At 39.3% G+C, this 12758-nt stretch overlaps 1 protein-coding gene across 2 annotated transcripts in view; it reads right to left on the reverse strand.

Moving 5' to 3' along the window:
* Window positions 1–306: 306 nt before the first annotated feature.
* The window catches only part of LOC132956423 (NXPE family member 3-like), a 31757-nt gene continuing 19305 nt past the window's right edge, over window positions 307–12758 (reverse strand). Inside the window, exons 3-8 of one of the 2 annotated variants that reach the window (XM_061029885.1) lie at window positions 11460–11927; window positions 10310–10605; window positions 9975–10045; window positions 9618–9824; window positions 9460–9536; window positions 307–453 (exon numbers count right to left, since the gene is read on the reverse strand). In XM_061029885.1, coding sequence (XP_060885868.1) covers window positions 334–453; window positions 9460–9536; window positions 9618–9824; window positions 9975–10045; window positions 10310–10605; window positions 11460–11927 — 1239 coding nt within the window. In that variant the 3' untranslated portion in view covers window positions 307–333. Of the gene's footprint in view, window positions 454–8711; window positions 8777–8937; window positions 9537–9617; window positions 9825–9974; window positions 10046–10309; window positions 10606–11459; window positions 11928–12758 lie in introns of those variants that run through there. The other variant, XM_061029884.1, reaches the window with a different exon arrangement.

Raw genomic sequence — 12758 nt, forward strand, 5'->3', positions numbered from 1 at the left:
CTCCGGAGGATAGCTCAAGTTAAGGGTGTAAATGAGGACGAACAGCATGATGCAGCCAAAGGAAATGCTTCTGCGATTGCCTAGAAGTTCTACACCCTCGATCACCACTTGGCCATCCTGTGGCACAAATCTTAGAAACTCTTAAGAAATCCAAACTTAAACAAAAACTACCAACCTCTACTTTGTATATAGTCTGAGGATTGATAACAGCCAAAATAAAAGCAGAAAAATACAGGTCAATGACCAAAACATAGTCAAGTGGGCTACAAGGATTAATTATCTTAAGTATTACGTACACATCGTTGCTGTGGGAGCCACGAGGAGTCGGATCTTTCATCCAGCTGCTCCTTCTTTGTTGCTGAAGGCTTTGATTAGGTATGTGTATTTGTCGAGTTCTGCCAGGAACTTTGCTTGAAGCGGTAAAGTTTTTATTCGCATGAATTCTGCATTGATCTATGAAACCGTGAAAAGGAAAAAGTGACGAAAACGTATATTGTAAGGGAACACTTTGCACAAAAAGGGCAGGAGCACACATAAACACACTGGACTAGATGAGGCACTGTGGCATTTTAGCAATTTTGAGCACATTAAAGGCAGAGTATGCGGTTTTTCACACTTAAATGTAGCAGAAATCAAGTATATCCTCTGAAAATAACTGAGTCATGACTGTTTATGTGGCACTGTGTGTTTGAAAAGATTAAATAGTTTCCCCCCTTTAAATTTTGAACTGATTGAAATCTAAACTCTGAAAACATAAGCAAACTACTGTTCCACTTACCTGTATTATTATTTTATCACAGAGTATTTTGAGTGAATGTGCTTCGAATAGGTGATGGTATTCCTGCTAAACTCAGCTTCATCAGCAGAGGGCGCTCTAAGCTGTACACTTGATTGAGCATCAGTAGCTGACGCCGATAGAGCAGAAGTAGTAGTCAGTACGTGATGAATGAGTTTCAATGTGATACAGAGAGAGAGCTTCTGATCAAAACTGTATTTTTCATATTTCTTACAGGAAATAAATGTGTTGCACCGAGAGTGAGCTTTGCTTCATTCTTAAACCTGTAACAACAATGAGTGGGACACCCGAGTTCCACTGCTTATTTGAATGTCACATAAGCATTTCTAGATCATGGTCATTTCGGGTAAATTTACATGCAGTGTGGAGATACGAGCATAATAAAGATCTCTAGCATTAGCATGCTAACACAACAATGCAGCGCGAGTTGTTTTGTTTCATGCTGGTGCTCAAGGGTGACATCCGCTGGATCAAGAAATCGCATATTCTGCCTTTAAATTGCAACAAAAAATAATACAATTTTTAAATGGGGAGCTGTCTGTATTGAACAATGTAGTACCCTAATTTGTAATATTAGTTGCTGTAGATATTAAGAAATTAGTTACATTTGTGAATGTAGTGTCAAATGTGTTACCATAAAATCTGGTGTATAAGACGCACTTTTAAAACCTATTTTTCCATCTTATAGGTTGGCCGTCATTACAGCGGGTCAAAATCAACTTTGAAAGTGCAAAGCCCATTTTTAACAATTGTTAATGTTTAAGATTCAAAAACGTATGAATCTAGGAGCCCAATCAAATAATTCAAGTTGAATATACTCTTAGAAATGATAAAGGGAACACTTAAGGTCTGCATCGGCTCTTACTACTTACTCTACACTAGATTGTAAAATCTTGAAAGATGTACATTGTATAATTTGTTAAGAAAAAAAAGTTAAAATTATAAATCACAGGCTGATCAAACTAGTGTGAATTTCACCGCAGCACTTCATAATGTGACTCAGTGGTGTGTATGGCTCCTGGTTGACTAAACAATCACAACAACATCTGGACATGCTATTGATAAGCATACGCCAAAAACTGATAGTTGGATTCGGGGCAGGGATGTCTTAAACAGTTTCCTTGATGGTCATGTTTTTTGGTTACAGGCAGAGATCTAGTGTACTTTTAAGAATAGAAAACACATTAACAAAACCAAATGTTAATACAATACAGCAGGGTCAAAACATCTTGAAACGCGAGGTTTCTTTGAAGACGGATAAGCAAGTAAAGTAGTCCGATTAGCAAATACAACTGCTATAGTAGCAGCAACGTTTCACTGGTTTTAATTAAATGTACTTAATAAAACAAAGTATCCCTGCATCATAATATAACAGATTGAAAACAATTTCACTCACCTGTAACCACATGTGCGTAGTCTCGCTCAGCGAAAACTTTGCGAAAAACCAAACAACCTCACGTTCAACGTTTGGGGATATCACGTTACCTTTACTCCTGCACATGCGCTTAGCCGCCTTTCAGTATAACCAATCTGGTCACATAAACTTGAATTGTTATCATTTAACTTATTCAAAGTAAATTTATGTTGTGTTTAGTTAATATTATAAATTAACTTAAATTGTATTTGATTTAATGTAAAGTACAATTAATCTGGTCACATTAACTTTACTTGAATTGTTTTAATTAAATGTATTCAAATTACATTTATGTAGTGTTTAATCAATAATATAAATTAACTAATAATTTGATTTGGTTTAATCTAAAGTATAATTAATCTGGTCACATAAAGTTTACTTGAATTGTTTTGATTGGATTTATTTAGTGCATATTTAAATTGTGTTTAGTTATTATTTTATATAAACTTTGGATTTGGTCTAATTTAGTTACATTTTACCCAAAAATATAACTTATTGTTTATTAAGGCCAAGAATCATTTTTTTTGGTATATTTTCAGACTGGTTATATTATAACTCCATTCTGAGCAGGACTCTTATGGTCTGCCCTGATCTTGTCATCTTCATCGTCTCTGGTGTCTCAGGAATGACCCTGGTGTGGGATCTGTTTCTCTGCAGACTTCCTTATGATAGGTCAATGTTGTAACACCTTGTTGTCTGGGACGGCCCTCTGATGACTCCAGCTTGCTTTTTTTGTTTTTCTACCCGGACTGTTTGTCCAGATCTGAACTCCTGCCTTTCCTTTGTAAAATGCAAAACCCTTTGCTTTTCTTTCTTAGCTTAAGAAGGATTTTTCTTGAGCATGAGGATAAAATTTAGAATGGATTTAAAAAGAAAAGTGTTTTTTAAATAAACCACTTTACTTTTTTTTTTTTACGAAAAATCAAAGGCAAGAAACTCTTCTTTTTGCTCAAACCTCATAGCATCTGATTGCGCCCAAAACTCCTAAAGATATGCCGTGGAAGTAGTCAGCTGAATCCTCTGATGCTTGAATTCAGCATGTGAAGAGCTACCTATACTGAGCAACCTCAGCTCTGGAGTTTAACCTATGTAAGTCAAGAACAGCAAGATTGCCTCCTCAAATGTTGGAGTCCATCATGTGCAAAAAGGGTATCCTCTTGTGTCTGTCGGCAGACCACACTTGAAGAGAAAGAAGCAATGCCTGACGATTGCTTTTGAAGACTGGAACTGCTGGGGGTTTACCTCAGTTCTCCTCCAATGAGGATAGAGAATTCAGACACCCCCACCCCCCATTTTCACACCTATTTGTTAGTTGCTGTTGGGGGGTGCTGGACTAAGACTCCTTTGTTTAGTTCCCTCCAAAATAACTCTAGTCAGGTTTGAGAACTGCGATACAGGCCTGAGTCCTTTGTCCAACACACATGGCTGAGGCCAAACAATACAGAGCAAAGGAAAAACTCTTTAATAAATAGACTCAGAGAGAAGATGAAACTTCCATCCACCACCTCAGCCACAGCAACCAGAAGCTTTAACTCTAAGCCTACACTTTGTGGAAATAAGAATGCTGAATAGAAGACAATGAAAATAGAACTTGGCTGGTTGAACTACCAAGATTATGTACAAACAAGTAAGAAGGCCTACTGGGGGTGGACAAGAGAGATAGTTGTAAGCAAAGATGATACTGTATCCACCATACTTGAAAAAGGGAAAACACTTTTTTTCCCCAATGGTACATTGACTTTCCCCAACGGTACATCGACGAAAGGCAAATTAGAGGACTTTGAGTGCATACTTTATGTCATTGGTTCTGAGGAGCCCCTTGAGGGTAGTGTCACAGTTTGAAGTTTGTTAGAGCAAACTAATTACAAGATCCACAGACTATACCTCTGTACAAAGCCAAAAGATTGTAATGATTCTGAGCTTAGTGATGCAACAACAGACATGTCATTTTCACCTGACACATCCAACACACTTGGGCCAGCTACACATGCATCTCCATCCTCATCCAGCCCATCACTGCTCTCCCCCACTCCTGTCAAAAGACCTCAGTACAGGAGTAGGCCTTTCTCTTGGAGCAGTCCCAATACTACCTCAACATTCCAAGCTACTCCTTCTACTCAAACATCAGGCCAGCCTCTTATAGATCTTTCCAGTGATGATGACGTTATTGTACTTGGATATGACACCAACATGCCTTGTGAACTTGTCGATGGTCTTGCTGACACTCTGATATACTCACCTCTACACGTCAAGACCACAGTAAGTCTAGATTCCTGGCTAGTTAACAGCCAACAAGAAAGCGGCGCAAACACAGTCTTTGAAAATCAAATAGAAGAAGTTGTGGTAGCTGAGATGGAAGAAGATATTATTCACATTGTGGATTCTGAGCAGGCTTCAAGTTCCACCAGCACGATTGCCATTGATTTCTTTGAAAATCAAGAGAATATAGTGGAGAAGCAAGTCATTGTGATCCACAAAGCACACTGTCTTGTGGACATGATTTAAGCATTTACAGACAACTGCATACTGGATGCTAATATTTCAATCAGGCGTTTGCTTGAATGTGGCGAGGCTGAGGCTGGAGTTGGGAGTGGGGTCACCAGAGACTGCCTCACTGATTTCTGGGATATGTTTTCTGCATCAAAGACCTGTGGAACCAACTACAACAGTGGTTCTCAAACTTTTTAGACTGCGTACCACCTCCGAAAATATTTGGTTCTCCAAGTACCACCATTATGGTAGATGTCAAAATATACTGTAGGTCTAGTTCTACACACATTTTACGCCGGAGGCAAATATATTCATAAAAAGAATATTATTTATTATTGACTGTTGGCAGCCACACTATAGGCCTACTAAAGGCTAGTGCTAGAACAACGCTGACAATTAAAAGAAGTGCAGCACAATAAAAATGACAACTTTATACCAACAACCTGTTTGAGAATATTTAGTCTCAAGTGTTTCCCACACAAAGGTGATACCTGGGCCCAAGCATAAAATTGCTGTGTGTGTGCGCGCGAGAGAGAGAGAGAGCGCGTGAGAGACTGCAGGCTCCATGCTATGAGGGGCCTTTGAATTATAAGGCTCTGCGTTCAACATAGCAAAAAAAATCCTTCTCGACTCCTGCGCATAGTTAAGACAGCAAAATAGAGCAGAATCACATCAGCTTCAGAGCAAGAGAGAGAGATAGAGGGTGAGCGACTGTCTGTACACTCTTGTAAATGCATCACAACGGAAGCATCTCCTGGCTCCGTTTTAAAAATGTTAATGTACAGCTGCTTGCCACAGATTCTGTGCTGAACTCCAATAAGTCACAGAATATCTGTTAATGTAGGCCTACAGCTGCTTTCTGTTGATTTAGTACCGAACTCTTATAAATAACGGAATATCGAGTGGAACTTTTCAAAGCGCGAGGCGTACTCCTGGTGTTTATGTCTGTGCGCGTGCGATCATAAATTGAGAAGATTAAAGTTGTTTGTTGCAAAAACTAGATTAATTTAGAGGGGAAAACACATTTGATATAAATACAACCCAATAGATACAAGCCAGATAAGATAAGAGTACGACAAAAAAAAAAAATGACGTTTTATGCTGAACGTTTTTTTTAATATTGTGGAGATTCCTTTGCGTACCATGGTTTGAGAATCACTGAACTACAAGATCCCAATTTTGCACCACAAATTCCAAGAGAAAGAGTGGACTGCTGTTGCTCGCATCATGGCCTTTGGATGGCAGAAATTTCAGTTCTTTCCAGTCCAACTTGCCCCTCCATTCCTTACAGAGGCTCTATCTCTCTCCTGTTCAGACAATCTACTAGAGGCTTTCTTCAACCATATCAGTGCAACTGAGAAGAATGTGCTAACTGAGGCAATTAGCAACTTCAAAGGGGCAGATATGGATGAACTCCTCAGCATACTCAGCAGTCACAACTGCTGTGTACTCCCAACTGAAGAAAATCTGCCAAGTCTGGTGGAGGAAATAGCCCACAAAGAGATGGTACAAGAACCAGCATTTATCATAACGTGTTGGAAGCCAATTCTCAGGTCTATTGGACAATCCATGAGTTGGGAATGACTGAAGAACATTCTGGATGATCTCAAACCCAAGGCAAGAAACATTACCAAAACCATCAAGTTACCAGGATCTATGTCACTGGAAGAACAAACTACCTCAAATCATCTCTTGAGATTTGTAAGAGAAAGAGATCAGAAGGAGCTTGGCCTATTCCTCAGGTACTGCACAGGGTCTGACTTGTTCTTATCTAAGACCATTAAAGTCACATTCACAGCAGAACAGCCACAGTTCTCAGGGCGCCTTTGGCTCACACCTGCAGTTGTTCTTTGGAACTGGCATCTAACTACAAAGACTATGCAGATTTTAGAACAGAATTCATCTCTGTGTTGAAGAGTGGAGTGTGGGTAATGGATTTGGCCTAAAACGGCTTTGTTTGCTTAGACAGCAAATGAAAACTGCACACACGCGCACACACAAGTTTAGCAGCGTCATCTTTTATATAATCCACAAGTTCTACATGTGGAGGGCAGGTGCATCGTTGTAGTAGAAGGTAGATTTTTTCTTTTAAATGTATGATCTCTTTAAAATTCAAATATGACAGCTGAAGGCACTGTGGAAAAAAAGTCACACTTGAGTTAATATTTCAATAAAGACAATTTATTTACAAAAAATAGAAATGTGACACTGTATTCTTGGAAAAGTTGTATGTAAAAACTGGCCAACTGTTTGTGGTTGATGTTTTTCCATTGTTGTTAAAATTAAACCTAAACATAGTTCATAAATTACAGTGTTTGTAATGCTATACAGATCTTCAAACCTGGAAGAGTTTATATTGCCAGTACGGTTCTATGTTGTCAGTGTCAAATTTAAAGTGCTATATATACATTTTTCTAACCACAGTTAAAGGAATATTTGACTTAAGTAGAACACGTTTCACCACCATCACAATGAGCACTAGAATCCAGAGAAGCCAAGAGAGTACAATACCACGCGAGCAGCTGAAACAATCTGTCGCCGAGGTGAAGCAGAAGGAAGTCTTTGTAGTCGAGATCCTGATGACCAACTAGATGCACCTGGCGCCGCCTAAGCACATGAGCCCCGCCCACCAAACTGACACAGACAGGGGAGAGACACATGAGGATTAAACAGACAGGGAATGACAAACAACACGACAAAAGGGGAAGGAAGGGCTGCCATGATGTGAATCATGACACTTGATTTCCACATGTTTTACTTGTTTCAAGCAAATTTTCACTTGAACTAAGAAGAAACTCCATGGAGTTAGTTTTTTTTGCTTGTAATAAGAAAAAACACTTACTCCATGGACAAATTGTTCTACTCATTTAAAGTGAAAATTTGCTTGAAACAATAACCATGTATTTTATTTATGACACATTGAAATGAAGAAAAGATTGATCATGCCAAGCCACAAAGTCATCCACAACTGCCTCATAACCCTGCTCCCCCCCATCAAGAAGGCTGACAATCAAAGTATCATCAACACATTTCCCAATGTGTCTGTTTTTGATAGATCGATTGATCTTTATTGTCATTGTAAATGTATAAAACAAAACTCTATAGGAGCAATCCAGCTGCAGCATATAAAAAAAAGATCAGGATAGAAAGAACACCATTTACTGTCACGCACTGCCACCTATTGGTAAAAAGTCCATTATCCAACCATTCAGGATAGGATCAAGTTTAAAGGTCCCATATGTAGGATATTTACTGAATGAAATCATAAAAATGACCTAACTATATCATCAGACATCAAGGAAACATGCTATGCTTCTCTGTCAACAGAAATTTTACCTCAGAGAGGACATGATTAATAATCAAAGCAACAACACATTTACTCATAATAAATTAAGCTCATGAATAATTTAACTACAGTGGATCCATACTTTAGCTGATTAACACATCGAATAAAAAAATAAATTGTCAACTTAATGGTTAATAAGATAGTTATATGATTGTTAAGGCGAATAGGAGATGCTCCCTCACAAGCGAAGGTATTCTCCTGACTTTTTTCTTTTTCAATTGAGCAGCCAAAGGTTGGATGGCATAATGGATTTTTTTATTTTTTATTTTTATTTTTCATGTAAATTGGCTGAAGAAATTCATGTCATGGGTATTTAGTAATGGGTAGATAGTGAGTACTTCTTCATTACATGTTCTAGAGTAGCTAATTATAATTTAACAGATAATGTAACTACACAAATTGTTGCATAGCTAACTACTAGTTAGCCATTAGTTAATGGGTAGATAGTAACTTCTCATACAATTCTGTAGAGTAAATGGACTAAATGGTAAATTTAGCTTATTGTGGTATGGTAAATTTAGACTTGAGCTCAGATGTATTTAAATTTCCATTTAATACATCTGACATTGGCCACTAAACAAATATCTAAATTATCCCTAGTATTTTCCTACAACTCCAGGAATGTTTTCATCAAACTAAGTACCTAGCTCAATGAGCTGTGTGGGTTAATGTGAATCTTCACACGCCTGTTTTTATTAGAGCTATTTGACTTCAAACTGATTGCAATCCGGTTTGCTCTCGTTTTTTTTACTCACAATTCTCTGTTAAAAAGATGGATCAAAGTAGTACTTGCTTTGTCTGTATAGTCTGCTTTAGGAAAAAGAAATCATTTGATAGAAACACACACAAGAAGCAGAAAAACTGCTTCAGTTTCAGTTTTACCAACAAGAGCTGCATTTTTCCTGAATTGATAAAATTCCTTCATTAAATGAACAGCTATCTCTTCTTTTGTGGGCATATGTAGGACAATAGAACATCAACCATATTCTTAATGATGGGACGTTTTGGATGAATGTTGTGTGGCAAGTGGTGAGCAAGAACCATATCCCATGCATCCACCAGTTGGACATTAAGTCCTTTGAACATGGCTCTGAGCACCTTGTCCACCTGAAACGAGAACCAGTCACCGTTGCTTATCACATTACCAACGTGCATAGCTTGGAGGGTCCCAGTTCTGATGACCACCAGTGTGCCAGGAGCCCTATTCAACAGACGGACCACTGCCCTGCGGATGCTCTGAAGCCGTCTGATGTAAAGTTCAATTGGAAAAGTGCTGAAATGGGCCCAGATTCCTAAAACTACAACTGTGTTGGTACCACCAACCAGCGTATCAAGTTCTTTGGAAACGTAACACTCCTTACTGGTTGGTATTATTGAAATCCGAAGAGGAAGACCATGAATGCGGTATGTTACCATGATTTTGTTTGTATTTTCCCATATCATGTAAGGTCCTGCTGGCTTCGGACTGTTCAGGTTTACTGCCTTAGCCTCTGCAAGTGTGACAGAAGGAACAGATTAAGATGCAATATTAATAAACCAAATTTTGCCTACAATAACTGTGGAACAGATACCTGGAAGCGAAGCGTCGAGGTACTCAAACCACTGCCTGATGGTGGAGTCTCCATACATGTGGACCACCTTGCCTTTCAAACACTGGCTGATTGCAGAGTTGTTGTTGAATTGGTGAACGTTAAAGCCACCTAGTGATTGCCACAGACCCTGGTAGTAATACCCAGAGAGTCCAGACTTCCCACTGTCTTGATTGACCGCAGGTTGCCCTGAGAATAATTGAAAAAAAAAGGATTGGGTTATTTCAGGTATCACTTATCATCAACAGACCCTTTACCCCCCCCCCCCCCCCCCCCCCCCCCCCCCAAGCTCATTCAGTTTCAATTTCTATTGGTGAGAGTAGGAAAGATCATGCTTACCTTTCCTTCGTGGCAACACAGTGACACTGGCAGGTCCTGAAGCCGGAATGAAGACTTTCAGGTTGACATTCCTGTATAAAACTTCACATTATATATTGTACTTTACACACACTAATATAATCACTGTCAAAACATGATTTACCAAAAGGTAAAGATTTAATTGCAAAGTTACTCTGCCTCCATATTTGGGCTTTAAAGATATATAAATACCTTTAGACTAACTCATAAATGTCCGTTGTTATTAACTAGACATATTTAAACCAGGAGATACATAGTAAGCTCTAATATTTGTATGTATTCATCAAGTGAAAAAAGTAGCTTTTTAAGCTCATCACCTTTGAAAGAGCTTCAACTCTTCGGTCTTGAGTACACTATTATATCCTGTTTTCATGTGGTTAAACCTGGCATCACAGCTCAGATTCTTTGGCTTGTAGCAGAACCACGGGTCACCAGTATGGAGGTCAGTGTAGTTGCACTGTGGCTGGCTGGTTTGGCGTAGGCAAACATTACAGATGGTAGATTCAGAGATTGAGCCTGAGCGGAAGACGCTTTGGAAGCGAACCCTATCAGGATGATCTCTGTTTAGCCTACGTAGAACTGTGACAGCCTCACTTGAGTGGACAAGGGTCACCTGATAAAACAAAGAACAACAGATTAAATTTATAGCATACAAGAAATACCCCATGTACAGTACCTGTATAAATAGATAGTTCATAACTATTTTTTTTTTGCTTCAGTGCACTGAAGTTGCTAATTTATTTAACTTAACAATCTCTCTTAAACATAAGAGATTGGTTGATATGATATACTCTCTAGCTGGCCAGTAGAACTTGTTTTCTTCTCTCTGTTATATCAGCTGAAGACGGACAGAAAATGTTGGGAGTAGAAAGTGGGGGGTGACATTCAGCAAAAGGCCAACAGCGGATTCTAATCCCAGGCCACTGCAACAAGTACTCTGTAAATTGGCTCGTAACATAATATCCGGACCCTTAGTTTTGCAACTATCTAACCCAACAATTCTGACACCATCTCTGGCCCATAGGCAATTTTAGAGTTGCTGTAGTGTTCTGTAGAGCATCAGACCATTAAAAAGTGTAAACATAAAGTGTTATGAGTGTTGTGACCAGCCGTGTGTTGGACAGACTCAGGCCTGTGGCCCAGGTGTGAAGTGTAGGGGGAAGTCAGACTCAATTCCCTCATTGGAGTAGATCTGGGGGATAACAGCAGGGAATCAAAGACTGTAGTCTCCCATTGCTCCTCGTCTCTCAAGTGCTGGCCTTCCTCCGAAGACAGGTCTGTATCACTTTCCCTGCTTCCACAGCACGTTTTTAAGAGTCTTGGTGCGTAGTCGGCAACTAGTTGGTCGAGCACAGAGAGTTTTCTTTCCTTATATAACTACCTACAGGACAATACCATTGCAATAGGTAATTCTTTTGGCATTACTTATTGTATATTAATATTTAAGGATATAGCCTTGAACTTTACCTCAACCTGTGCACTTCCTTCCCAGAGTAAAGAGAATACAGCAGAGTAGGAGCCATTAAGGAGATCCACCACTCGTCCAGCCACACCTGCTTCAAGTGCCCTGTTGTGCAACCGGGCAACAATTGCATCTCCTCCAGACTTCTTGGGGTTACCTTGGAAGTTGTACATTTGTATAATAACTTCCAGCTGGTCTCCTACATGCCGCTCGTCTCCAACCCCCCCTGGGAGAATGATGAAGGTGCTGTGGGCGGCATTACTTGTCTGATTCAATGAAAAAGGAGCTGGCAGAGGAGGAGTTTCAGGCCAAGCAATGGAGTCCAATATGAGACGTTCCTCCTCAGCTTCTGCAGAAGACAGTGGCTTGATGGTGCAGAAGTTGTCAGGCATGTAAGGAGCCGACGCAGGACTAGTGGAAGGAGCGGAGGTCACTTTCTTCAGGAAGATGATAGAGTTTTCTTCAAAATGAATCTGGCAAGGGGTCGAAAAAGAAGGATGGTTACAACGATGTATCAAACAAATGGACTAAATTAAACTAAAAGAGGATGGAAGATCTTTCAAATATACTGCCATGATCTCTACACAAGAAAAAAAAGTTACAGGATTGAAAGGGATTTAATATGTGGATGTCAGTGGACAAGAAAACATCCACCGCATCTTGACTTCACAAAGACAAGCCACTCTGCGATGCTCTTTTTATACCTAGAAATGTTACTCGCCTGTTTCCTGTTAACCTTATTAACTGTAAGATGTTCCATCAGCTGTTATTTAAAGCATTTTACAACGTTTATACTATTTTGTTGCCACTGTCCCAACTGTTTTAAACATGTCTTCACCATCAAATTTAAGTACAATTTATTTTTAAATGGAAAATGACTTCCCCTCCCACTCAATCTTTTCTGTGGTAAATTGATGCACCGTGCTCCGGCATCTGGTAAAAATAGAAGCCTTGTGTAACTGGCCGAGCTGAGACAGTGGAAGCTGGTGGAATTTGGCCGTCAGACACACTCTGGCTCAGCATTGAAAAAAGTTTTTGTTACTCCCCTACAGGCCTTAGCTTTCATAGACGTCCTATTAGGGGACATTCAAATGGTTAAATGGACCAGAGTCACACCAAAGATGTGAACGAAAGTAAAAGCATCTTTTGGTTTGCAATCTCGGGACTAACTTACATTGAATTTATAAAGGGTTTTACTCCCTTCCATACAGATGCAGGATTTAGGAAATGGTCAGAATATAAACTCACTAAGCTACAGCAACTCCACAAGGATAGAAGTCTAAAATTTGAACAGTTAAATAGGA

The sequence above is a fragment of the Labrus mixtus genome, chromosome 22 (assembly GCF_963584025.1).
Source record: "Labrus mixtus chromosome 22, fLabMix1.1, whole genome shotgun sequence".
In the NCBI taxonomy this organism is placed as follows: domain Eukaryota; kingdom Metazoa; phylum Chordata; class Actinopteri; order Labriformes; family Labridae; genus Labrus; species Labrus mixtus.